The sequence below is a fragment of the Myxocyprinus asiaticus genome, chromosome 3 (assembly GCF_019703515.2).
Source record: "Myxocyprinus asiaticus isolate MX2 ecotype Aquarium Trade chromosome 3, UBuf_Myxa_2, whole genome shotgun sequence".
NCBI lineage: Eukaryota > Metazoa > Chordata > Actinopteri > Cypriniformes > Catostomidae > Myxocyprinus > Myxocyprinus asiaticus.
In genome coordinates, this window is record NC_059346.1 from 15,622,930 (window position 1) to 15,648,121 (window position 25,192).

The 25,192-nt window shown below is 37.8% G+C and overlaps 1 protein-coding gene and 1 pseudogene across 28 annotated transcripts in view; one reads left to right on the forward strand and one right to left on the reverse strand.

Moving 5' to 3' along the window:
* Window positions 1–4,928: 4,928 nt before the first annotated feature.
* LOC127417246 (retinol dehydrogenase 14-like) lies at window positions 4,929–5,981 on the forward strand (annotated as a pseudogene).
* A 1,887-nt stretch (window positions 5,982–7,868) lies between these two features.
* The window catches only part of LOC127419600 (calcium/calmodulin-dependent protein kinase type II subunit beta-like), a 114,791-nt gene continuing 97,467 nt past the window's right edge, over window positions 7,869–25,192 (reverse strand). For 14 of the 28 annotated variants that reach the window (XM_051661334.1, XM_051661307.1, XM_051661344.1 and 11 more), the window contains 4 exons: window positions 13,622–13,697; window positions 13,418–13,512; window positions 12,362–12,596; window positions 7,869–11,214 (listed from right to left, as the gene is read on the reverse strand). In XM_051661334.1, coding sequence (XP_051517294.1) covers window positions 12,364–12,596; window positions 13,418–13,512; window positions 13,622–13,697 — 404 coding nt within the window. In that variant the 3' untranslated portion in view covers window positions 7,869–11,214; window positions 12,362–12,363. Of the gene's footprint in view, window positions 11,215–12,361; window positions 12,597–13,417; window positions 13,513–13,621; window positions 13,698–14,295; window positions 14,464–19,088; window positions 19,230–19,896; window positions 19,990–25,192 lie in introns of all 28 variants that reach the window. The other 14 variants (XM_051661127.1, XM_051661199.1, XM_051661216.1 and 11 more) reach the window with 4 other exon arrangements.

The following is a 25,192-nucleotide window of genomic DNA, read 5'->3' on the forward strand; positions in this document are numbered from 1 at the left end:
TGTTTGGTTCAGCTACAAAATCAGACATCAGAAGACTGCAAAGGACAGTTCGGACTGCTGAGAGGATTATTGGTTGCCCCCTGCCCCCCCCTGCCCCCCCCCCCCCCCACCCTCAAGAACTATACATTTCCAGAGTGAGGAAAAAGGCTGGAAAAATCACTCTGGACCCCACTCACCCTGCCCATTACCTTTTTGAACTGTTGCCTTTTGGCCGACGCACAGGAACAGTTTTTTCCCTCAGGCTATCCATCTCATGAACAGTTAAATTGCCCCATTGAGCAATAACTATGTGCAATACACAGTTTAGATTTTTTTTAATATATTTATCCAACACATCCAACCTCTTCTGCCATTTCATGCCTCTGAAAAAAAATAAAAAAAAATAAAAAAATTGCACTGTACATAACAGATAACAGATTTGTATTTGCACTGTACATAACAGATAACAGATTTGTATTAGACTGCACTACGTATGTGTATGTGTGTATGTATGTATGTATGTATGTGTGTGTGTCTGTGTGTGTATGTACGTATGTGTATAACTATTTTTTTTAATTATTATTATCTATGTCTTGCTGCTGTTTTTGTATTGTTGTACACTGGAAGCTCCTGTCACCAAGACAAATTTCTTGTATGTGTAAGCATACTTGGCAATAAAGCTGATTCTGATCCTGATCAAGCCCTGCTCCAGCCTCCAGCAAGCCCAGCCTGACCAATCAAAGAGCTGATTGCATTTCCCATGTCACATAACGATGGAGTCACCTCATGACAATACGAAAACATTTGTTTATAACAAATTACAAAATTCAATTTTGTGATACCTTTCACCGGGCAAGCATAAGATAATATGTAATTAATATTAAAGGTAGACAGATACATCAGTTTTTGCCGATAGTTACTTTTTATAACTATCGGTTATCTGCAAAAATCTATGCCGATAGGTTTTTTTTATTATTATTCCTCCATCTTCCTGTGTCCAGCGCTGGAGGATTCTACAGTTAGAATGGTTTGATTCTACAGTATTACAGCGGCCTCTAGAGTTGAAATAAAAACAATCACGTGGGGATTGGCTGTATGTAAATCTTTCATTATTGACAATATTCATCCATATTTTTATCCTCACTTTAATGCATATTATGTTATTTTGATTAGATAATTAAGTGTTCTATATTGAAGCGAGGGCATGGAAAGAAGAGTATGTAGACTATATATATGGAAACGTGCCTAGTCAGCATATACATCTTCAACTTCATATCCTGTGAATATTAATAAACCCTATTCCTCTTTAAACCTGCTCTGTTGAAATATACATATTCAAAACTCTTGATCTGGTGAATATATAGGCTATTAAAAGCTTAATTTGGCAAATAATTATATATAGAGCACTGTTATGGAGCCAAGTGTCTGTCATTTTAAAATAAGAGCCCCTTTATTGTTCAAAACTCTTGATCTGGTGAATATATGGGCTATAAAAAGCTTACTTTGGCAAATAATTAAATAATGAACACTGTATGGGGCCAAGTGTCTGTCATTTCAAAATAACAGCCACTTGTTTGTTTAGGTTTGTTTATAGTTTAAAGTCCCACATTATGCACCAAATATCATTTTGGGCTCTTGTAGCCTCTATGTCTGTGCACGTCATAGTAAGGAACATTCTACAATTTGATTCAGTCAGGAAAGCATCAGAACAGTGGCTTCTCAATAGCCTCATAATATCCAAGTAGGCCAGTCGAACTAGCAGGCATCGTTGCCTTGGCGATGCCAACCACAGTCTGGAACCTCACTGATGGAAGACAAACTGTTTAGCAAAAAGAAAAGTCAGACTATGACTGTCAGTGTGACAGGAGCAAATGAAGAAAAATTGTTACAGTAAACAAAACACATTTGACTGATACTTATAACAGTTCTTTAATTGTTAAGATATTTGTGCTTTCAGTGGGAGAATAATTTGTTTACAAAATTATTCATGTAAAACTGATGACTAAAAGGGCCAGGAAGCTTCTGATATCTTCCTACATCAGATAAAATGCTATTCCCATATACTCTTACATGTTAGTTTTCATCGCTCTGGTCAGTATGGATCTTTTCTGCAGGAGTTGGCCATGCAGTCTGTTGTGACAGCACAGAGCATCCGGTGATTCTGGCAGCTTTTCCATCAACTGCAGGACAGTTGCCAGATATTCAGCTGGTGGTATCATAGCAACTAGGGCCCTTGATGACATCACTTGAATGCCATAGACATACGAGTGTCTTGATTTTAAAAACTATAGGCCGATTAATCGTTTATCAGCCTTTTCCACCTTAGTTATAGTGGACTAAAGCACTGAACTGGTAAGCAGAAGGTTGTTGGTTCTATCCCCACAGCCACCACCACTGTGTCCTTGAGCAAGGCACTTAACTCCAGGTTGCTCAAGGGGGATTGTCCCTTTAATAAGGGCACTGTAAGTCACTTTGGATAAAAGCATCTGCCAAATGCATAAATGTAAATGTAGTTATCGTATCGGGAAAGTCCACTATCAGTCGACCTCTAATTGATATATGTGTTCCTGCAGAAGTCATTTTTATAGACTAACTTCCTTTATTACACAATAGTTTTGTGCTTACTTTTGTCCTCAGTATCCTGGTCTCCATACAGCACTCCCAGCAGCAGTAGAGAATAAGGTCAAGAAACGGTGACCTTATTGTCCACATAAAATTTAATCTAAATGTAAAAAAAATAATAATAATAATAATAATTTGTCAGCTACACAAACATATTTGGGAAGAAACACATCTGCCGGATAAAAAATAGGTTGTTTCCTGCTTACTAACTTCAGTAAAGTGGTTTATGTAATATCTGCACAATAATTTTCATAGTGCCACAGAAACACAGTGCTTACAGTTTTCTAGAAAATTAACCTATGAATGGCTTACTTATAGTTGTCTCTGCATATTAAGCTGGGATAGAAGAAAGTATTTTAACACAGAAAAAGTTTGATACTTCAGCTTTAATTGCTGCTTGTTTGCCTGCAACCCTTCAAAAATAACAATAATATTTAGTTCATTAGTACATATAAGTCTTACTGGGCTCTCTGCATTGCTCCAGAAGTTGCTGTTGAAGGTTTAAATCTAAAGGAGAACCAGCAACTTCCCACACTTCACTACTCTTTCACCCTCTTTAGCCAAACAGTAAATACTACAAAACAAAAATACACAAGTTTTTTTTTTTTTTTTTTTTTCACACTACAGCCATTTGCTAACACGGCAATCTACAAGATCATCAAAGACAACAGAGAGCTTGTACCTTGGAAAATGTAGTTATGACAGTCAAGCTTTTCTTCACACAGAGCAGAGATGAGGGGGAACAACCCATCCAGAAGACAAGCCTGATAAAAACAAAAGCAGCAAGATAATATTAAAGGGATAGTTCACCCAAAAATGAAAATTCTCTCATCATTTACTCACCCTCATGCCATCCCAGATGTGTATGACTTTCTTTCTTCTGCAGAACACAAATGAAGATTTTTAGAAAAATATCTTAGCTCTGTAGGTCCATACAATGCAAGTGAATGCTGATCAGAACTTTGAAGGTCCAAAAAGCACATAAAGGCAGGATAAAAAAATCCATAAGACTCCAGTGGTTTCATCCATGCATTCTTTCCAATTGGTTTTGGGTGAGAACTGACCAAAATGTATCTCCTTTTTCACTATAAATCTTGTCATCAGCAGACTCCTTGGCATTCATTTCAAGTTCGATTACATTTCCTATCGTGCCTAGAGACTGCAATGGAAAAAGGAGTTACATTTTAGTCTGTTCTCATCCCAAATCAATAAGATCTCTTCAGAAGACATGGATTAAACCACTGGATGGATTACTTTTATGCTGCCTTTATGTGTTTTTTGGAGCTTCAATATTTTGGTGACAATTCACTTGCATTATATAGATTAACAGAGCTGAGAAATTCTTCTAAAAATCTTTGTTTGTGTTCTGCAGAAGAAAGAAAGTCATAGACATCTGGGATGGCGTGAGGGTGAGTAAATAATGAGATAATTTTTGGGTGAACTATCCCTTTAACTTGTATTGAACCCAGAAAATTATTTTAACAAATAAGCACTCACCTATCTGAAGGTCTTTTAATGAAAGAACCTACAAAACAAATGGTGAATTACCAATCAAAGCAAACACATGAGCAAAATATCTCGTAAACCTTTATTCTTATTTGCTGCTGTTGCAATAACTTATGAAGACATAGTTGAACCTCCTCTACAACAATGCAGCTGTTTACTTCAGCCAAAACTAGCAGCATCTGTAATGGAAAATAAACAACACGTTAATTTAAGGGAAATTAAATGAGAATACAATTTATTTGCCAATGTAAACCTAAAGGTAGACATTGCATGGTCTAATTGTTGGCAGGCTGATTAAGTGGTCACTGCTTCTAACTGCAAAGCCAAGAGAAGTTGAACAAGTTGATGAAGTCCAGCAGTCTGTACTAAATGAAGAGCTTCCTTTGGGATCTTCTGCGGGATCTGTGATGCCTCCTCAAGTGAGCGCTCCCTGCTCCGTTTCCCTGTACTCCCGCCATTGAAATTAATAATTTAGCTTGCAGTGCTTCAGAATATACATATAATATACATCTAATATATTATATATCATATATATATTATTATATATCATATAATAGACATCTAATGTAAACAATGTGACAATGTAAATAATGTCAGTTAGTACAGTGAGATTCAAAGCAGACGTCCATCTCACATCCAATGTTTATGTATCGAATGCACAACAATATATTATTATAACATGTAAAAGATATCAACACTCTCCTCAAAGTCACTGGCTTTGTACCAAATTTTGAACAAAAACAAAGATTTTATATAAATTTAATTGACCTGAGTAGTTGCAGGCAGGGCCGTCACTAAAATTAATGGGACACGTGTGTTACATGTATGTTTTAGTTGGAAATTGTGGTATTGGGAAGGAGACAGCTGTAGCACTGGCTTTGCGAGGTGCTCTTGTCATCATTGCCTGCAGGGATGAGGAAAAAGCGAGGAAGGCACAATACGAATGTCCTTCACATGGAGGTGGATCTGACTAACGAGAAGTCCATATGAGAGTTCAGCAAAACCATTTTACAGCAGAAGCAGCTAGATATTCTGATCATTAACGCAGGTATTACTCATTATGTGTTCCACCCCACTAGTAATTTTCTTTATGGGCACTTTCTTGTCCAAAGTTGACAATGTCAGTTGCTGTCATGGTTATGAAGCTTCCATTAATGTCTACAGATTAATGAATAGGTTTAAACGGATCTTCTAATTGACTCTGTACTCACTCTCAGGCATGCCCAGCGTTTTGGAATGGACAGATGACAACTTCTCCATGTGTTTTGGCGTGAACCACCTGGGCCACTACCAGAAACTGGACTTCCAGGATCTCAGCTACAACCTGTTTCCGTTTTTCACCTACTGTCGCAGCAAACTGCCCAATATTTACTTTACACAGGAGCTAGCTCGCATGATGGAGGGCAAAGGAGTGACTGCGTATACGTTTGTGTATAGTCTGACTCTGTCATTGTACAAATAGATTTTATCTTTTGCACTCTGATGTTTGTCTTCCTCTCCTGTCTTATTCAGGTTAAGCTCAGAGTAACTGGACCTGCTATTTCTCGGTTGTTCCGGATCCTGGTGCAAGTGGTGATGTTCATGTTTTTTGTGTCGTGCGAGTCTGGGGCACAAACGGTCGTGTATTGCGCCGTATCAGATGAGGTTCTCCCGCACAATGGAGGATACTTCGCTGACTGTCAGCCGGCCCCTCTTCAAGACTTCGCTAGTGATCCGGGAGTAGCAAAAAACTTTGGGAGGCCAGTGAGAGAATAGTTATACTGGCTTGAAGCCACCAATACTATGTGCATGTTCGATTAGGATTTTAATGTTATTTATTTATAGAACAGTGTGATTTGTTCGAATGTGCTTTTTATGATTGTCTGTTAATTATGATAGAGGATGATTTTTGACTCTTGTGTGTGTGTGTGTGTGTTTTAAACAATGTAATTTATTTGATGATGATTGACATGTTTGGGTTATTAAACATGCAGTATTGCAGTGCCTACATTTTCATTAACCACATTAATTAGTGAAGATGGTAAATAGGTCAACACAAAATCCATTTAACAAGAAGAGCAAATTAATCAAAGCCTGATGGCACACACAGCTAGCAGCACTACAAACATGACATTTCAAAAGTAGTTGCAAAAAGTTTCAAGTACACAGTGTTAATTGTTTTCCAAGGAGAAATTTTAAACTAAAATGGGTTTTAAATTCTTTAGCAAGTTTTGTTGGCATAAGCCTTTTAAGGGTTTTGCATTTCAAGTGGTCTATCCTTTCCATTTACTACACTTTTCTACACATTTCCCACTTTCTGACTAGAGACTTTCTATGACCTTTCCAGTTTTGATTACTGTATAAAGATGTTTTAAATAATTTTATAGAGGGAATTATTCGTACACCAGTACATCTACTTATTCATGCGATTATCTTATCAGCCAATTGTGTGTCAGCAGAGTAATGTATAAAAACTTACAGATGCAGGTCTGGAGCTTCAGTTAAAGTTCACATCAGTTATAAAAATAGGGAAAAATGTGATCTCAGTGATTTAGAACATGACATGATTGTTGCTGCCAGACGGACTGGTTTGAGTATTTCTGTAACTGCTGACCTCATGGGATTTTCATGCACAACAGTCTCTAGAGTGTGTAGAGAATGGTGCAAAAAACAACCAGTGAGTGGCAGATCTGTGGACAAAAATGCCTTGTTGATTAGAGAGGTCAACAGAGAATGGCCAGACTGGTTCGAGCTGACAGAAAGGCTTCAGATAACCCCTCTGTACAATTGTAGTGAGCAGAATAGCATCTCAGAATGCACATCAAACCTTGAGGTGGATGGCTACAACAGCAAAAGACCATGTTGAGTTCCACTTCGGTCAGCCAAGAACAGAAAACTGAGGCTGCAGTGGGCCTACCATTTGTGTGCCTCAGCAGAAATCCAGATTTGTCAGAATAGGCGATGTTTTTCCAACCGTCTATTGTACAGTTGTGTACCTCGGCAGAAATCCAGATTTGTCAGACCAGGCGATGTTTTTCCAATTGTATACTGTACAGTTTTAGCCTGTGCTCACTGCAGCCTCAGTTCTCTATTCTTACATGACAGCAGTGGTACCCGGAGGAGTCTTCTACTGCTGTTGCCTATTCGCCCCAATGTTCTACGTGCTGTATGTTCAGAACAGCTTTTCTGCATAGAACTGTTGTAATGTTTATTTGGGTTACTGCCACTTTCCTGTCAGCTTGGCCATTCTCCACTTACCTCTGTCATTAAAAAGATGTTTTCGCCCACAGAACTTCCGCTCGCTGGATGTTGTTTGCACCATTCTCTTTACACTCTAGAGACTGTTATGCGTGAAATTCCCAGGAGATCAGCCGTTACAGAAATACTCAAACCAGCCCGTCTGGCACCAACAATCATGCCACAATCTAAATCACTGAGATCACATTTTATACCCATTCTGATAGTGAACATTAACTGAAACTCCTGGCCTGTATCAGCATGGTTTTATACATTACACTGCTGCCACACGATTGGCTGATTAGATAATCACATGAATAAGTAGATGCACAGGTGTACCTAATAAAGTGGCCAATGAGTGTATATTTTATATTATATATGCAGTATACAGTACATGCATTATACTTAGTGTACAAATGTTCACTACAGAAAAGTCAATGGCTTTTGAGATTGTATTCATCCATTGAGGTTTCCCATGACTGTGGGAACCCTGTAAAAATATATTGCTTATCAGTTTTGAAGAAACATGAACAAGATTCTTCAGTATTTAAATCATCTAATTTATTTATAACTTTTGAACACATTTGCTTAAGTCAGGAAATACACAGAGCATGTATTAGAACCGAGCAGTAACAAGAGTAAGAATTATCGGAAATCAAAGAGAATATTTTATCTCATACAGAAAAACAAAACTAACAGAGGGCTACTGTTAGAAGACTCAGCTTCAGAGAAACTATTCAGTACGTTTCCATTTAGATCAATGATATGAGTGGGGTAGAAACAGTCTTGTTTGAAAACAGATGGGGTTGTTGGGGCAAGTGGAACTTCTGTGGATGTTGCTTCTATTTTAACTGTTTGTCATGAAAGGCCGATAAAAGTTTGAAACAATACACGATTTTAATGACCATTCAGTAATGAGCATCTGCAAAGCACATAACAGTATGATGTCAATGCCGTTAGACTAAAGGAGATATTCTGAAATATTAGTGATCCCATGCATACAGAATTTAGCTAATATTGCAAGTGCTTCTCTGAAGTCAAGCAGTCACATACTAATGAGTAATCTTATAGTCATTTATATAACTATCAGTCACCCTGCAGTGACAACAATGAGCTTAATACAAAAGCATGCTGTAGAAATATCACCATTTCCATAGTTTTAATATCATCGACATTTTCATAGTTATAATTTTCATTATTAACACTGCTATTGTCAGCATCATCTTGGGACAAAAATATTATATACACTTAAAGCTGGTCAAACAAATAAGAGAAAGGTTTAGGTAAACCAGCAATCAATAGAAAAAATGAAATCAAAACAAGAAATAACACCAAACCTAGTGTTCAAGTGACTGTCATGCAAAAAAATTCCAGCTGAAATGTAAGTAAACTGTAGTTTCAATACTGTGTGTGTCCTGTTTTGATTGTGATGTGCACTTTCACTCGTTAACATGTTTATTTTCATTGCTAAACACACAGAGAACAGTACACCTTTTACATGCTGCTTTTTTTGTTGTCGTCTTTTTTTAAGGGAGTGGACAAGTGTGGGACTTTGATCACTCTTATAAACACAGGTGAAGTCTTGGATCACTTTTCGTCTCAGACAAAACACAAGAAAAAACGTCAAAGAATGAGACAACTGTATTAGAAGCAGAATACCGGAGCATAAACACATATCCATGTGGGGTCACTTTCTTCTCAAAGATAAATATTTAGATTTTTTCTTTAAAGATCTCTAGTTTTATATCTGTAAAAGGCGCTTTAGTCGGCTGAGTTTCTTTCAAATAATAACAACAATAAAAACGTCAGTAGTCATCACCGATATTACATGTGGCTCAAAGCTATTGAGTGTACAACTGTGTATAATGCACATGAAATTAAGAAGCACGTAATTGAGAAAATCAAATAAATAAATACGACCTGAGGACGCAAACAGTATATGAGCCTCCTGGGTCATTCCATTCAAATTAGTTACATGACCATTCAGTTCACCATGATTACCACCCCCATCACTTCAAAAGTAGACTGAAACTAGCACAGAGTTGCATGAGGTGTAATGTGTTAAGCTCCGTTTCAGATACAGTTCATATTAGGAACATCAAAGCATTCCTTCGTTAAACAATTTTTCACCATCATCTGAAATATAAAACTATTGCTGCCTATTTCGACTAAGACTGTAGTTGTTGAGCGGGGGTGGGGTGGGGGGGGGGGGGGTGTTCGGCCGTTTGGCCCCGTTTCGTGGCAGGTCCACCTGGTCCGCCCCTGCTTTGCCCATCCAAAGGGTAAACACACTTTAAAAATTATCCAGGGTAACAATTGTTTTTCCATATAAAAGCACTCTACTTCAAAGAGTCTCACACACTGGCAACAAAAAATATATATAACCTCAAAAATAGAATGAGTAATATTGATAATATTCAACAACATATGTCGCAACAGAAATAATTTTTTTTTTAAGAGATACATTTTCTTAGAGCATAAGTATGTTACTAAACTGAGACCTTAAGTAAATCAAGGAGGTACGGCTTATGCCAAATGTCCCAAATTCAACTAATCTTTTATGCCGTCCAGTAACTCTAAGCCTAAACTATGAATACATATTACACAGTAAAAATATAGTAGCCACCTTTTGAAACTGAAGTCCTCAACTAAAGATGTCTTTCCATAGGCAGAATTTCATGATATACAAAACACATTAATGATGAGGTCAACTGGTACAACGGTTTGCCTCTAATGGTTGCATTTCCGCTGAGGTATGACTTAAGTTTGATTTAATCTTTCAAGCTGAATACAAACTGCACAAGAGCCTTTCAAAACATCTATTCACTGGCTCAGCTGAAGAAATAATAAAAAAAAGTGTTGAAAACCTCTCATATTGCAACACTACCAATAACATTTAATACTAACATTTAAATCGGTGTCACAGAAGAGCCTAAACTGTTAGAAAAACTATTGTGGCTTTCACCAAGAACCAATAATTGTTCATCTAATGAGCCAGGAAAGAGTCATTTATCTGGACATAATAAATATGCTCATTGATTCCAAATCTGTTGCAATGATTGAAAGAAATAGCGATAAATTAAAAAAAATGGAAGACCCCAAATGACGTTCTCAATCAGGCTCTGGTGGGCTCTGCCCCAAACAGTCATACACACAGACTGAATGTCCAGAAACGTTTTAATATACATGGACAGACACATTTGTTGTATGTGAGCTTGAGCTTTCAACCATGAAACACATCAAGAAGCCAGTATATTAATGGCAACCACTGTTATCTCTCCAAATCACTGTAGAAACAGTCACTCTTGGATATACTGGAAAATTCATGCTCTCAGAAAATTTCCAGAAACAAAAGTCTTACATAAATTAAAAATCATTGGAATTCAGAATATGAATGGTAAAAGTGACACATAAAATTGCTTTTGTAATAATACTAATAACAATATTAATCATAATAATAACAATAACATCAAAAATCTACATACTGTAAGTGAGGATGGCGAATCAGTGGAACAAAGGTCGTTACTGACACTGGAAAGGACAGAAAGCATGACGTTTCACGGGCGACTCGCTGCCTTTATTAATCAAAGACTGTCCCACTTCACACAGCACTTGTGCACAACACGGGGAGTCTTGGCACAGGTGTAAAAGATACAGGGTGAGCAATTGGGAGGGAGGGGTAAAGTTGATGGGGCAATGAGATAGAAGACAATGCACAAAAGTGATTGGCAGGTGATGTGATTGACATGCGAGGAGGCGGTGCCCAGTGTGGGAGGGTCAGGCACTGCAGACTCACAGCCACCCATCACTGGACTCCCTCTCTTTCTCTCTCTCTGCATTCTGCATTTCAGACTGGGCACTCTTGTTAGATGTGGCTACAATTAGCCCAACCTGTGGAAAAATATTGTTAAAAGGGTGTCTTTACTAATTAAAACTTACAACAAAATAAATTAAAAGAAGTGCCATGAAATTAGCAGACAATTATCTGAGATATGCATGAACATATGAGTATAGGGGAAACCGGGGCTAGTTGTGACAAGGGCTATTTCTCACAACTGTGTCACATTAAAACAAATATGTCATCGTTTTCAGATATCTCTGTTTCCCCTGTTAACAACACTATAATTAGAAAATGGCGTTTTCAAATGTATCCACTTGGGAAGGCTTTTTTGAAAAGTTCAGTTTTCGCAGTCAAAAACAGCATCTCAGTATGGATTGGACGGAAGACCAAATGAAAACATATTAGTGTGGATGGAAAGCCAAAACGTAGCGAAATTAATGCATTTTCAAACAAAAACGTATTAGTGTGGATGTGGCCTAATAGTAGCTGGTTAAACAAGAGAACACAATAAAACCACACTGGCAAAGCTCAAGTACTTGAAGATAGGTTTAACTGTAAGATTAAACTGTATTCTCAGGACAAGGTTTTTTTATTTTTACAAATGTCTGCTTGACTCAGGTTTTCATATTTATATTTAAGTTGCTTTAAATGTAATTTTATACAGTTCTTATTACAATATTTGTGGCAAAAACAATAGTTTATTATTTTTGCACTTTAGCTTTTCCATTTTTGCTGTTCTTTGAATCTTTTAGTGTTTTATTTATAGGCTTTTTGTGAAAACATATACATGCATATAAATACACATACAGGTATATGGTGGAATATGGCTTTTTGCACTTTTAAAGCAATTTATAATTGATAAAACTGTTCTTCTCAAATCAGTGTCAATAAACGGCAGATTCCCATTAAGACAAATCACCCCATACAATGACAACACGCCCCTCCATAGGTTAATGTGCATTAAATTAATGTTTTTCTTCCTGGGCAATAATAGTGGAAATGGTCAATAGGTTTTTTCTTTTTGTAGTCAAGATTCTAAGGCATGCGCCTATATCCAAACTGAGTTTTAAAAATAAACCTACCCTGAAAAATATTCAAATGGAATAAAGCAGTACCAAGCAGTGTATCATTATGAGTAGCATTTTTTTAAAGACTCTAATATTAAATAATATTTTACAACTTTATGAGAGGATGTACCTTCACTGTAGAGGGGCGGCAGGAGCTCCCGAACAGTGGAAATGGACATTCTGCCATTTGGAGTCCCGGCGATGCCACACCCTCGTCTCTTCTGATTGGCTGCTGCGCGGCCGGCCCTGCCCATCCACATACTGTGTGAGCCGGATGTAGGCGATGCAGGCTGCGTCCTCTCCGATCAGGTGCACATGAGGGTTCAGGATGGTGGTGTGGATGGGCTTACTATTCTTAGACAGCACTGGAACAGCACGAGACAGTTATCAGGATATCAGAATATAAATACAGGGTGATATCTATGAAGTTCTACTATACAGACATAATATATGTAAAAAATTCTAACATTGCCATGTGCCAACAGTAACATGTAATGTTTTTGGGGAATACCTAAATTCAAACTAACAGCAATCTCTGTCTATAAGCATTTTCAAATTTGTAAATATACTCACTACGCACTTTACTAGAGGAACATTATGGTCCTAATAAAGTGCCAATGTGGTCTTCTGCTGTTGTAGCCCATCCACCTCAAGGTTTGACATTTTGTGCATTCTGAGATGCTATTCCGCCCATTACAATTATACAGAGGGGTTATCTGAGTTACCGTAGTCTTTCTGTCATTCCGAGTAAACTCTAGACTAGTGGCTGTTGTGCGTGAAAATCTCAGGAGATCAGTAGTTACAGAAACAGTCAAACCAGACCATCTGGCGCCAACAATCATGCCATGGTCGAAATCACTGAGATCACATTTTTCCCCATTCTGATGGTTGATGTGAACATTAACAAAAGCTCCTGACCAGTATCTGCCTGATTTCATTCACTGAACTGCTGCCACATGATTGGCTGATTAGATAATCACATGAATAAGTAGGTGTACAGGTGTTCCTAATAAAGTGCTCAATGCGTGTATATCAGTGATCAAGACAAATTAAATCGCATATGGAAAAAGAAAAAAAAAAACAGAATAACTGAATCCTCTATTTGAGGTTCTGAAGGAATAATAAAACATTCTGGTTCTGAAGTTAAGATACTGTGTCTGTAATTTACTATTTCTACACCACTCACAGTTTTCAAAGTAAAATCTGTGGAAGTCCATGCCCTCCACCAGGTTTCCCAAGGCCTCTGGCTCAAAACAGGTGAGTCCAGGGTCACAGATTTTACTAGAAAGAATTGAAGCCAAGTTTTAGTATCACATTATTTATTTACTCACTATTTGGGTTAAAAAACCTCCCAATTTCACAATTAGATGCACACACATAAGTGACTTACGCGTAAGCTTCAAAGTCACCATTGTTGATGGCCTCAATAAGCTGTTCGGTGATTTTGATAATCTCCTGTTTGCGTGCTATGGGAGGAAGGCAAATGTAAAAAAGAAGTCAACTTAACAAAACACAAGTACATACAGAAAGACCATTTATGGTAAGCAAAGTTATATCTTTTAAAGCACACAAAGTCTTGGTCTGCAGGTTATTTACTACTAATATCTGTGCAATTTTGCATTAATTCAAACAAGCTGCAGCATTAAACAAGGCAAGAGCACGCAAATAAAAAACCAGGTTGTCTGAACATCCACCCAAACAGATTTCAGCCACCTATACTACTTGCCCTCACACACATCACTTCCTTTCCAGTTCTGTTAGTCACAGGCCTCTGAAACCACACTTAAAATATCTGAAGGTTAAAATACAATTCAGTCACCACAGGCAGCAAAATTCAAAGACATCAGATTTTCAGAAACTTGTTTGAAAACAGTAATTATTTTCACAATTGCATTTGGTGGTGCTAGTGGCGCAAAAATTACACACCTTTAAAATCCACACTGTACGATTGTTAGTCCACTAACATCATTGCTGCCTTTCTACAGGTCAATCCTAAGATAATAAACCTCATGCTTTTGTGCCAGTAACGCTAGCAGAAACGCTGACATTGCGTACTGTACTCACAATGTGCTGATGGCAGGGGTCTGGAAGCTTGTTGGGAAGGGGAGGGGCAGAATGGGGCAGATACAGGGGCAGGGGCAGTAAGGGGTCTGCTGTGCGCCGATGATTCACTGTCTGTCTGGGGGGCTGAACTTCTGCGCACACTACTCACAAGATCAGTCAAACGTGACACTGGAGTTTGGCGATGAATAATTGCCGAGACAGAAGAAAGGAAAAAAAGATGATGAACATGGATGAACAGCTACTTGCTGGACAATGAATTAAACATGGGCAATGAGTTTGTGAAAGCAAAAGCATTAGAAGTGCTGTTGATGAAGATAGACAACAATTTTCTTTAAAGTCAACATGAAATAAAATTTTACCCTACGTTCCTGTGATGATGTGTTTTCTATTGAAAAAGGAAGTTGGGATGGGACATATCGATGGGCTAGTTCCTTTGATAGGCTTTAGTTAGTCATAGCTATCAACCGTGATTTGCAACTTTGCTACTGCTAGTCAGTGGCAGATGGAATTAGGAGAGGGACATTCTAATCCTAGAGTGTTTAATTAGACAAAAATGTGAAGAATGCAAGACAAATCATCAATATTTTTGGTCCATTTTATTGCAGGAGGAAGACTATCATTTATATGCTAAAAGATAATTTTATCAACTTTTAGGACTACATCAGAGACTATTTAATAGAGACGGGCCACTTCTATTAAAATGAATGGGAGAAATTGGAACGGTCAACAGATGTAGAAAGGAAGTCCCGCCTTACAGGTAAAAGAGCCAATCACCTTTTGATACAGACATTGCCTGTCAATCAGTTCAAGAATGTGCTTGCGCATTAGCTATACAAGCCGGGAAAATTACATTTTTTATCGTAATCTGAGGTAAAGAAGAACAATTTATGATTTCAGTGCTGTCAGAATTTACTGCTGATTTGAAATATGTTCTTTGATTGTAATCTTTACCAACCGTTTTGGAGATTTCAGTCTTTCCCCATTCAAGTAGATAGGCGCTGCTCTTGTATACCGTTTGTTTACATAGAAAAATAGTTGCCTGAGAGATGGTCGCCAATTGGACTGACTTGCAAGAAAGACTCTGAATACATTAGAATACAGATGGCCTCAAAGCTAAGTGTAGAGCCGAGGAGGGCGGGGCCGGGCTGGAATGAGACACACCCGGTCCCCAATCAGCCTGATGGGGCACGTGAGGGATAAAGGCGGCCGGGGACGACAGTTCGAAAGAGAGAGAATTACAGACAGCTGTACTGTGTGTTTATAGTTGTGTGTTTTGTTTCAGTTGTTTATTAAATTATTATTTATATTATTAAGCCGGTTCTCACCTCCTCCTTTCCACTGAACCCCCTTACACACAGTACAGCTGTCTGTAATCACAAAATGCCCACTTTTAACAAATTAAGAAGACATCGGAAATGAATCAAACAAGTAAAATGGGCTGCAAACGTCATTTCATATTGACTTTAAGGGGCGAATAGACTAAACAGCTGCATCACCTTTGCCTGTTGTATTTCAAAAGCAAAAACCTGGCACAATCAGCACTAAAATAGAGATGCATCTTGAGTATTTATTTATTTATTTTTTTTATCCCCTTTTCTCCTAATTTGGAATGCCCAATTCCCACTACTTAGTAGGTCCTTGTGGTGGCACGGTTACTCACCTCAATCCGGGTGGCAGAGGACAAGTCTCAGTTGCCTCCGCTTCTGAGACCGTCAATCCGCGCATCTTATCACGTGGCTCGCTGTGCATGACACCGCGGAGACTCACAGCACGTGGAGACTCATGCTACTCTCTGCGATCCAAGCACAACTTACCACACACCACATTGAGAGCGAGAATTCCTAATCGCGACCACAAGGAGGTTACCCCATGTGACTCTTATATCATGATATGAATCATTTTATATCAAGATAATGATATACAGGTATATCATGATATAGTATTTTTTTCTCCCTAATATCTAACATCATTTGAACAGAATTTTAGTAAGGATGATAATGTTTGGATTAAAAATCCTTTAGTTTGGCACATATCTAGCTGTTTAAGCTGTTCGACTTCTTCCATATTTCTAAGGTAAGGTTATATAAAAATAAATAAACTCAGAATTCAAATGGGTCACGTAAGTTTTGTGGTCTTCGCCGTGATTTAGTAGCGCTGTGCTCTCCCGTCTCTGGAGCACAAATATCGGGAAGCCTGCTGGACTCCAGAGATGAGCATGTCAGATGAGAAGCATATTTAACGCTTCTAAAGCGCAGAACGCAGAATAATTGTCATTGAATTTGCTGAATTTAATTTTTGGTAACGTTTTACAATAAGGTTCCATTTGTTAACATTAGTAAATGCATTAGGTATCATGAACAAACAATTAACAATATATTTGTTACATAATTTATTAATCTTTGTTAATGTTTATTAATAAAAATACAGTTGTTCATTGTTAGTTCATAGTGCATTAACTCATGTTAACTAACACAACTTTTGATTTGAAAAATGTATATGCTGAAATTAACAGTAAATAAGATTAATAAATGCTTAGTAAGTATTGTTCATTGTTAGTTCATGTTAACTAATGTTGTTAACTAATGTTAACATATGGAACCTTATTGTAAAGTGTTACCAAATTTTCAATGCCGCAAAACCTCTATCCATGTCTCTTCAATTCTCTCACGTGAAGCCCTCCCACTTGATAGATACGCACACATAGAAATTTATTTTCATATCGCGATATACACAATATAGAAAAATCTCTGACGACTGACGCTTTATATCAATGCCATGATATACATTGCATTCAGAATTATTCAGACCCCTTCATTTTTTTCACATTTTGTTATGTTGCAGCCTTATGATAAAATGCTTTCAATTATTTATTTTTTCACAACAATCTACATTTCATACCCCATAATGACAAAGCAAAAACCAGATTTTTGATAACTTTGCAAACTTATTAAAAAAAAAAAAAAAAAAACGTATTCAGATCCTTTGCTATGACACTTGAAATTTAGCTCAGGTGCATCCCATTTCTCTGGATCATCTTTGAGATGTTTCTACACTTTGAGTCCACCTGTGGCAAATTCAATTTACTGGACATGATTTAGAAAGGCACACACCTGTCTGTATAAGCTCTCACAGCTGAAAATGCATATCAGAGCAAAAACCAAGCCATGTGGTCAAAGGAACTGCCTACAGAGCTCAGAGACAGGATTGTGTCGAGGCACAGATCTTGGGAAGGCTACAAAAAATGTAGGCAGCACTGAAGGTTCCCAAGAGCACAGTGGCCTCCATAATTCTTAAATGGAAGAAGTTTGGAACAACCAGGACTCTTCCTAGAGCTGAAGGGCCTTAGTAAGAGAGGTGATAAAGAACCCGACGGTCACTCGGGATGAGCTACAGAGATCATGTGTGGAGATGGGAGAAACTTGCAGAAGGACAGCCATCACTGCAACACTCCACCGATCTGGGCTTTATGGCAGAGTGGCCAGACGGAAACCTCTCCTCAGTGCAAGACAGAAAAAAAAGCACCTAAAGGACTCTCAGACTGTGAGAAAGAAGATTCTCTGGTCTGATGAAACGAAGATTGAACTGTTTGGCCTCAATTCCAAGCGTCATGTCTAGAGGAAACCAGGAACTGCTCATCACCTGTGCAATACCATCCCAACGATGAAGCATGGTGGACTGGTCAGCGTTGAAGGAAAGCTGAATGCAGCAAAATACAGAGATATCCTTACTGAAAACCTGGTTCAGAGTGCTCAGGACCTCAGACTGGGCCGCAAGTTCACCTTCCAACAGGACAATGACCCTTAGCACACAGCCAAGACAACGCAAGAGTGGCTTAGGGACAACTCTGTGAATGTCCACAAGTGGCCCAGCAGAGCCGACTTGAACCCAATCGAACATCTCTGGAGAGACCTGAAAGTGGCTGTCCACAGACGGTCCCCATCCAACCTGTCAGAGCTTGAGAGGATCTGCAGAGAAAAATGGCAGAAAATCCCCAAATCCAGGTGTGCAAAGATTGTCGGATCATACCCAAAAAGACTTGAGACTGTAATCGCTGGGAAAGATGCTTCAACTAAGTACTGAGTTAAGGGTCTGAATTCTTATGTCAATCTGATATTTCAGTTTTTTCTTTTCAATAAATTTGCAAAGGTATCAAATATCTGGTTTTTTGCTTTGTCATTATGGGGTATGGAATGTAGATTGATGTGCAAATAAATAATAATTGAAAGCATTTTAGCATAAGGCTGCAAAATAACAAAATGTGTAAAAAAATTAAGGGGTCTGAATACTTTCTGAATGCACTGTATATCATCATATCACCCAGCACTAATTAAGTCATTGTCACTTCATGCAAACACGACTCCTTTATATTTAAATAAGGCTCATTACATAGTAGACTATGCTTCATTCACAAAACTGCAATTTGCCAGTCACAATTAACATAGCACTTTTACTGCTCAAGAAAAGCAGGCTGTAATCTGAATTTCATTTAAAAGAGATGTTTGTGTCCATTTTCTATTGATCATGGCAGCAGTGATTCAACAAATGATAATGAAATGATTGAGAAGTGTTATAACAAATCATATATCCAGATGCAGGATGAAGTCAAGTGAACTTTTGGCATGTTAAAGAGATCATTCAGGTGTCTGGATCACAATTGTGGAGTGATGCTGAACCAGCACAGATGGCGCATGCAAATAAACACCGCTTTTACCAGGTGCAATTCATTCTTAGTTAATTCCCCCCCAAAATTGTCTGACCCTTGTTGCTTGTATATTGGTCCTTCAAGGACTTACTTTGTATGGGAATGTTGGGGGTTTGGGGAGTGGAGGGGGCAGACACAACAGATGGAGTGGTACTATTTCCCCCCTCAGCATCAGATGTGGGCACTGAACCCCGGCGTACCACACCCAGTAGATCAGTGAACTTTGTGGCAGCTGTTGGGCCAAAATCAGGCCGGACAAAAATAACAGAGTGGAATTAAGCTTAGAAGAGAATACAAGGGGGACAGGGATATCCATCCTGTTTGTGGTGGCATTAATGAAATTGTCCACCCAAAAATAATAATTCTGTCAGCATTTAACCCATTATTCTTTCATTGCCTTTTTATTTTTTAACTTTAAAGATGTAATGAAGAGAAAGATTTTCAGTGCTTTTCGGCTTCAGAAGACATGGAATATAGCATACGAGTCATATGGACATATTGTATTTTATTAATTGTATTTTTGTCAGGCCATGGTCACTATATGCTTTCAAGTCTTACAAGTTAAGAGTGAGTAAATGATGACAGAATTTTCATTTTGGTGTGAACAACTATAAATAAATAAATACAGAGAAACAACCGGAGACTGGTTAAATGGTCATAGACAGTAGAAAACCAAAATGATTAGTTTTGATTAAAAACAATCACTCATCCGTTAACCAGTGAGAACAGGGAGATGACTGTGTAATCCCCATGGAACTTATTTAGTCATTTAATAGACTCTAATAGAGATCTTTTTGGTGCACAGTGCTAATCTGATTTACACAAATACATGCATACACTAGGGGACAACGTGATAGCGGCTGAAATGCATGAGGTCATGGCAGTCAGATGGCACTTACGGAAGACAGCGGGAGAGGGGCCTGGAGGTATGTGGGTGGGTTCAGGCTGGGTGCTGCGGTTTGACTGAACTGAACTGTTATCTACAACCTTTCCTGTGACATGCCCACCCCAACAGTGCACAGAGAGAGAGAGATGGGAGACAGAAAGCATGGGTCAAACTGACGTCAATTTCTCAATCCTATTTTAAAGGTTTTGCAGACACTCCACTCCTAGATTTTCCAGAAAGAGCCAGATGTCTTCACATCTTCATGTGAAGTGTGGTTTCATTTCAATTGTACATTTTCTACATTGAAGTCTTCGCATTTGAAAAAATACTGGGCAGAAATAAATGAAAGGAAATGGTTCAAAACAAGTAAGGCTCTATACTACAGATGCTGTCGATTCCCATAGACAATAATTTTGACTCGTAATAAAACGTTGTATTTACATTAATGCTCTTACAATAGAAGTCTATGGGGGCATTAGAGAGCATTTAAAACCACTTCCATACAAAAATATGGGAGTTTTGAGCTGTAAAGTCTAATGGTGCATTCAGACCAGAGGCGTCGAGAGCGTCAAATCGACCAGAAGTCATTCTGGTCATATGGCAGCCAGCGTCTCTTGGCGGCGAGAAGCGGCGCGTCCGTGGCCGACGCATCTTGGCCGTTGTGGGCTTCAGAGGAAAGTTCAAGTGCGGGCAACATTATGGTAATGAGCTTTGACGCGGTTCGGCGGCAACCTATTGGAATATAGGAGTGCTCCGCTCTAGCGAAGTCTAGAGAACACAACAATGTAAACTTTGGTTCCCACCAAACAAATAGTTCCTAAGACAAAATGGAGGAGAAACAAATTATTGCCGTGGCGGGTTTTCCCGTAATATACGATCTGTCCCTGTTTGCTTACAGGGATATAAATTTAAAAAACGATGCGTGGACAAAGGTCTGAAATTGTTGGTGTGCCAGGTGAGTTGATGAAGTGGATATTATGGTTTATATAATATTTATATTATATATAATATATTGCATGCTAATTTTGGCGCCATAGCATGCAAAACCGTGCTGCCTGATCAATCGGAAACCCATCAGCATTTGTCTTTTTATATTTAATTACTTTCTGCCATCGATCGATTTCTTACTTTCACATTTAAAAGATTTCATGAGGATATACGCAACTTGTGATAGGTCGGCTAAAAGATACCGGTCGACATGTCTGGATGTTTTGCGGCCCCTTTAAATATAGTTCACAAAACCAAGCATTCTGAACGAACGTTGCCACCTATTTCAACTACGTCAGAGCGTCCACGAATCTTCGATAGCGTTGTTGGCAGGGCAGCCAGAGCGAATTTTGACGCTCTCGCCTCCTCTTGTCTGAACGCACGGTAATAGTCCTTTTGGCGATGACACTACAGTTTTAGGTGAATTAAATTTTAGTTATGCTTTCAGATGTCAATGCTGATGTAACTGCTGTAGATGGTAGTCCCTTTCTGATATTCTTGTGAGTAACATGCTCAAGTTATCAGGTTTACAGACCTTACATTGTCATGAGATTAAACATTTTTTCAATCAACTTTGCACAGACAAGGTCAGTAAGCAACTTTATCACATTAGTGTCAAATTAGTCTTGCGTAGTCATACCTTTGACTAAAACGTTAAAGGTCTGGACTGCATTTTAGCTAAATTCACAGACAAAAACTACGAAAACAAAGTAGAATATGCAGTTCTGCTTGTGTATATATGCTTTACTTGTTACTTAATCCCTCAAACGAAACTCTGAATGTCTTTAAAAGATTTGATGTCACAAACATGGCAAACTTTGACAAATCCAGCAATAATTTCATCCTCAAAACCACTCGATGTATTAACACGACTCCGCTTTCAGGCAGGTCAGAATTACAACTGTAATGACTCTTGAAAATGGAAACCTTACAATTCATACACATGTAATATAATATTTTCAAAACAAAGCTGGCATATTCATATGAGTTACAGCATGTCGGAATGTGTAAATTTGTGAATGCTTAGATTTGCTAATAATTCGACCTTCAAGAATTTAGCATTGACATCCATTATAAGTGCATTGACATAAATGCAATATTTTGGTTTGTCTTTACAAACAAGTCAACAAGGAACAAAGTCAAAAATATTTTCTTTTGTAATCAACAGTATATCACAAGTGCCATTCATTGAGCTCAATTTGTCCTGAACTCTGAACATTCCTTTAATCGAACAGTACATTGACTAATGAAAAAGAATGCAATTTAACAAAACTGACCAAAGCCTGAATAAAGAAAAAAAATTAATAACGAATGAGAAAAATTAATAACACGAGGATCATGAAAAGCATGCTAACAGGTTTCAGATAACAGCATGTTGCTTCTCAGCACATTCAAAAGTTAAACTTAACCCTGCCTTAAGAATAAACAACCCAACCGCTAAAATTACATTTCATCCATACACTGCCTCTATTCCAATAACTGTTATTCAAACTGAAATCCTTTAAGTAGAGGTACCACAGTGGCTGTTATAAAGCTAACCCATTGCCACAATTGTCTCACAATAATTCATTACAACTATTTCGCAGGCATAGTTATTTTCCTAACACCACCTAAAAGAACGGCACACAAACCCTTCTCACCGTCTCTTTTGTTTGATCAGTAAAGAAGTCATCATGCTCCTGTCATGCACATGGTCTGCCCAGAAATTTGGCGGCAAGCCTCTTCTCACATACACTCACAAACACATGCTCTAAAATAGTCAGTCTCTGTTTCTCGCGGAGGTTAATTTTATCACAAGATACCCTTGCCTTCTGGGGCAGAGAGATCTGATACAGACACAGATATTAGGAGTGACATCAATCCAGAGCACAGTTTATGAGCCCAGAAGTGCACAGAAATTGCCCAGGTTAACATTAACGGACCATGACCGCTTAAAGATCTGTGTATGGGTCATTTTCAATAAGGGTAATTTTTGACTACTTAAAAGCTTTTGTTAGAAACGTCTGTTATGAAGCTATGTGTCATCTATTTTAAAACATTTATCACATGTCCTGGAATAAAGATCTGATCATGGCCTTGATCAGCTTTCTGGATTTTAGTGTAGTGTGTGATGGTAATGACATGTTTCAGTTTTTGGAGAAAATGTTGGATAAGCCTAGAACTTCCTAACCCAACAAGTTAGCTACCAGTCAATTAACTCTGAATTTATAAACATTACAGCTGTCAATGTATTAATTTTTAATCTAATTAATTACATGACATGCCGATTAATTATTTGAATGAATTGCATATCAATATTTGCTGAGAAAAAGCGCCCAAATAAAGATAATTCAATATAAACAATACACAATTCAAATAGGCTAATAATAAATATAATATGTAGAGCCTATAATAAATATAATAATTGCATTAATAATAATAATTGCATATTGCATTATTGTGGTGGACGAGTTTAGACAATACAAAAAGTGACTTTAGAAGTCAATAAATTGTTTGATTTATTCCCACTTTATTGAACAAGACTACAGTCGACAGCAATTAACTTGGCAGTTGAGTTTGTCAATCTGTCCTGTTCTCAAAGGACATATTAATGCATTCATTCTACATTACTTTTAATTGTCAGTCTATGTAAATGTGCATCAGATAGAGAGTTTAGAGCATCTCACTGGTTTTCAGCATCATTAATGTCATGCTTTAAGGATGCTGTGTCAAGTTAAAAGTAGTTGAAATTTTGAAAATTGCATTCTGATGTTCTTTAATCTGCTGTCAAGAAAGCATCCTCTGTGACTGGCTCTCATTCTGTTGCTGCACTGCTTGTGAGGTTTATAAGGTGCACTGACCGCCCCCTGCTGACTTGACTCATAAAAACACAAAGTAACATGTACTTCATGCTTGAATTGCTTCACTGTTTGGAAAATACCTACTTCTCTTACGTAATTTAGGTACGGGTCAGAGGCATGATCCTTTTTTTTTTTTTTTTTTTTACACTATGTTTTTTTTTAATGAATCGTACAAAATAATGAGTTAAATCGACAGCCCTTATATAAATTAATGGATCTGAATTTAAATTCTGTAACACTACCCTGTTTTTTTTTTATGATACCTAATAAAGTTACCCTCAGAGATCATAATGTAAAAATCTCAAAATTAATTACATTAAGAATATTACTGCACTGTTCTATTATATATATATATATATATATATATATTAATTAGAGCTGTGGAATATATTCGTTTTTACGATGCATCGCGATGCTTACGTGAACGATTCTGCATCGATGCATAACAAAAGTATCAATTTAAAGAAAATGTAATTAAATATCATATACAGTATATGCCGTACTGTTTTTAAATAAAGTAGTCTAATTAAATATTAATAAAAAAGTTGCCTATGTCCTCCAGAAGCAGAGCACTTGCGTCTGATGTTTGTAGATAGGAGACATGGCGGAGGGAGAGCAGCAGCCGGTGCTTAAAAATGCACCTAACTTCTTGAAAGCAGATATTTGGGCACATTTCGGTTTTTACTAAGTAGAAAAATTAGCTTGATAAAAAATATGCTATGTGCAAGACATGTCGAACCAAGATTAAATACTTCAGCAACACAACAAATATGAGGAATCACATCTCCCTTTTTCACCCAGAGCTAAAGTTAGCAAAACGCAGCTAATAAGCCAACAATACAACAAGCAATGGTATCAAATTTACCTCAGAACTCTGAAAGGGCAAAGATCACACAGTCCATTGCCACATTTATTGCAAAGGATCTCCGCCCTTACTCGGTCGTGGAAAACACCTGCTTTCGCTTCCTCCTCCATACCCTAGAACCGAGATATAGAATCCCTTCTTGGAGTTTTTTCACAGACACCACTATACCTGTTCTGTACAGTGACACAAATCTAGAGTAACGCCAGCCGAGAGGCCATCACCTGCGATTCCTGGACATCCATCGCCAGAGATTCATGTTATGGTAACTGCTCATTATTAATAAAAGAATTGGAGAATCGTTAAAAGAATAGTTTTACAATCTAATCGTTACCCTCTGAATCGTAATCGAATCGTGAGTCAAGTGAAGATTCACACCTCTTATATATACTATATATATATATATATTAGGGCTGTCACGTTAATTCAGTGCAATTAATTGTATAAAAAGTAACACATTAAAAAAAATTACATAATTAATCATGTTAATGAGCAATTCAAGCTTGAAGTACCATCTGTTTTCTCCAGGGGCCAGTAAGCTAAACTTCAGATGTATAGGCAAATCACAGCTTATACGGAGAACAAACCAACCCTTCAGCAGACAGCACTACACAAGGAGG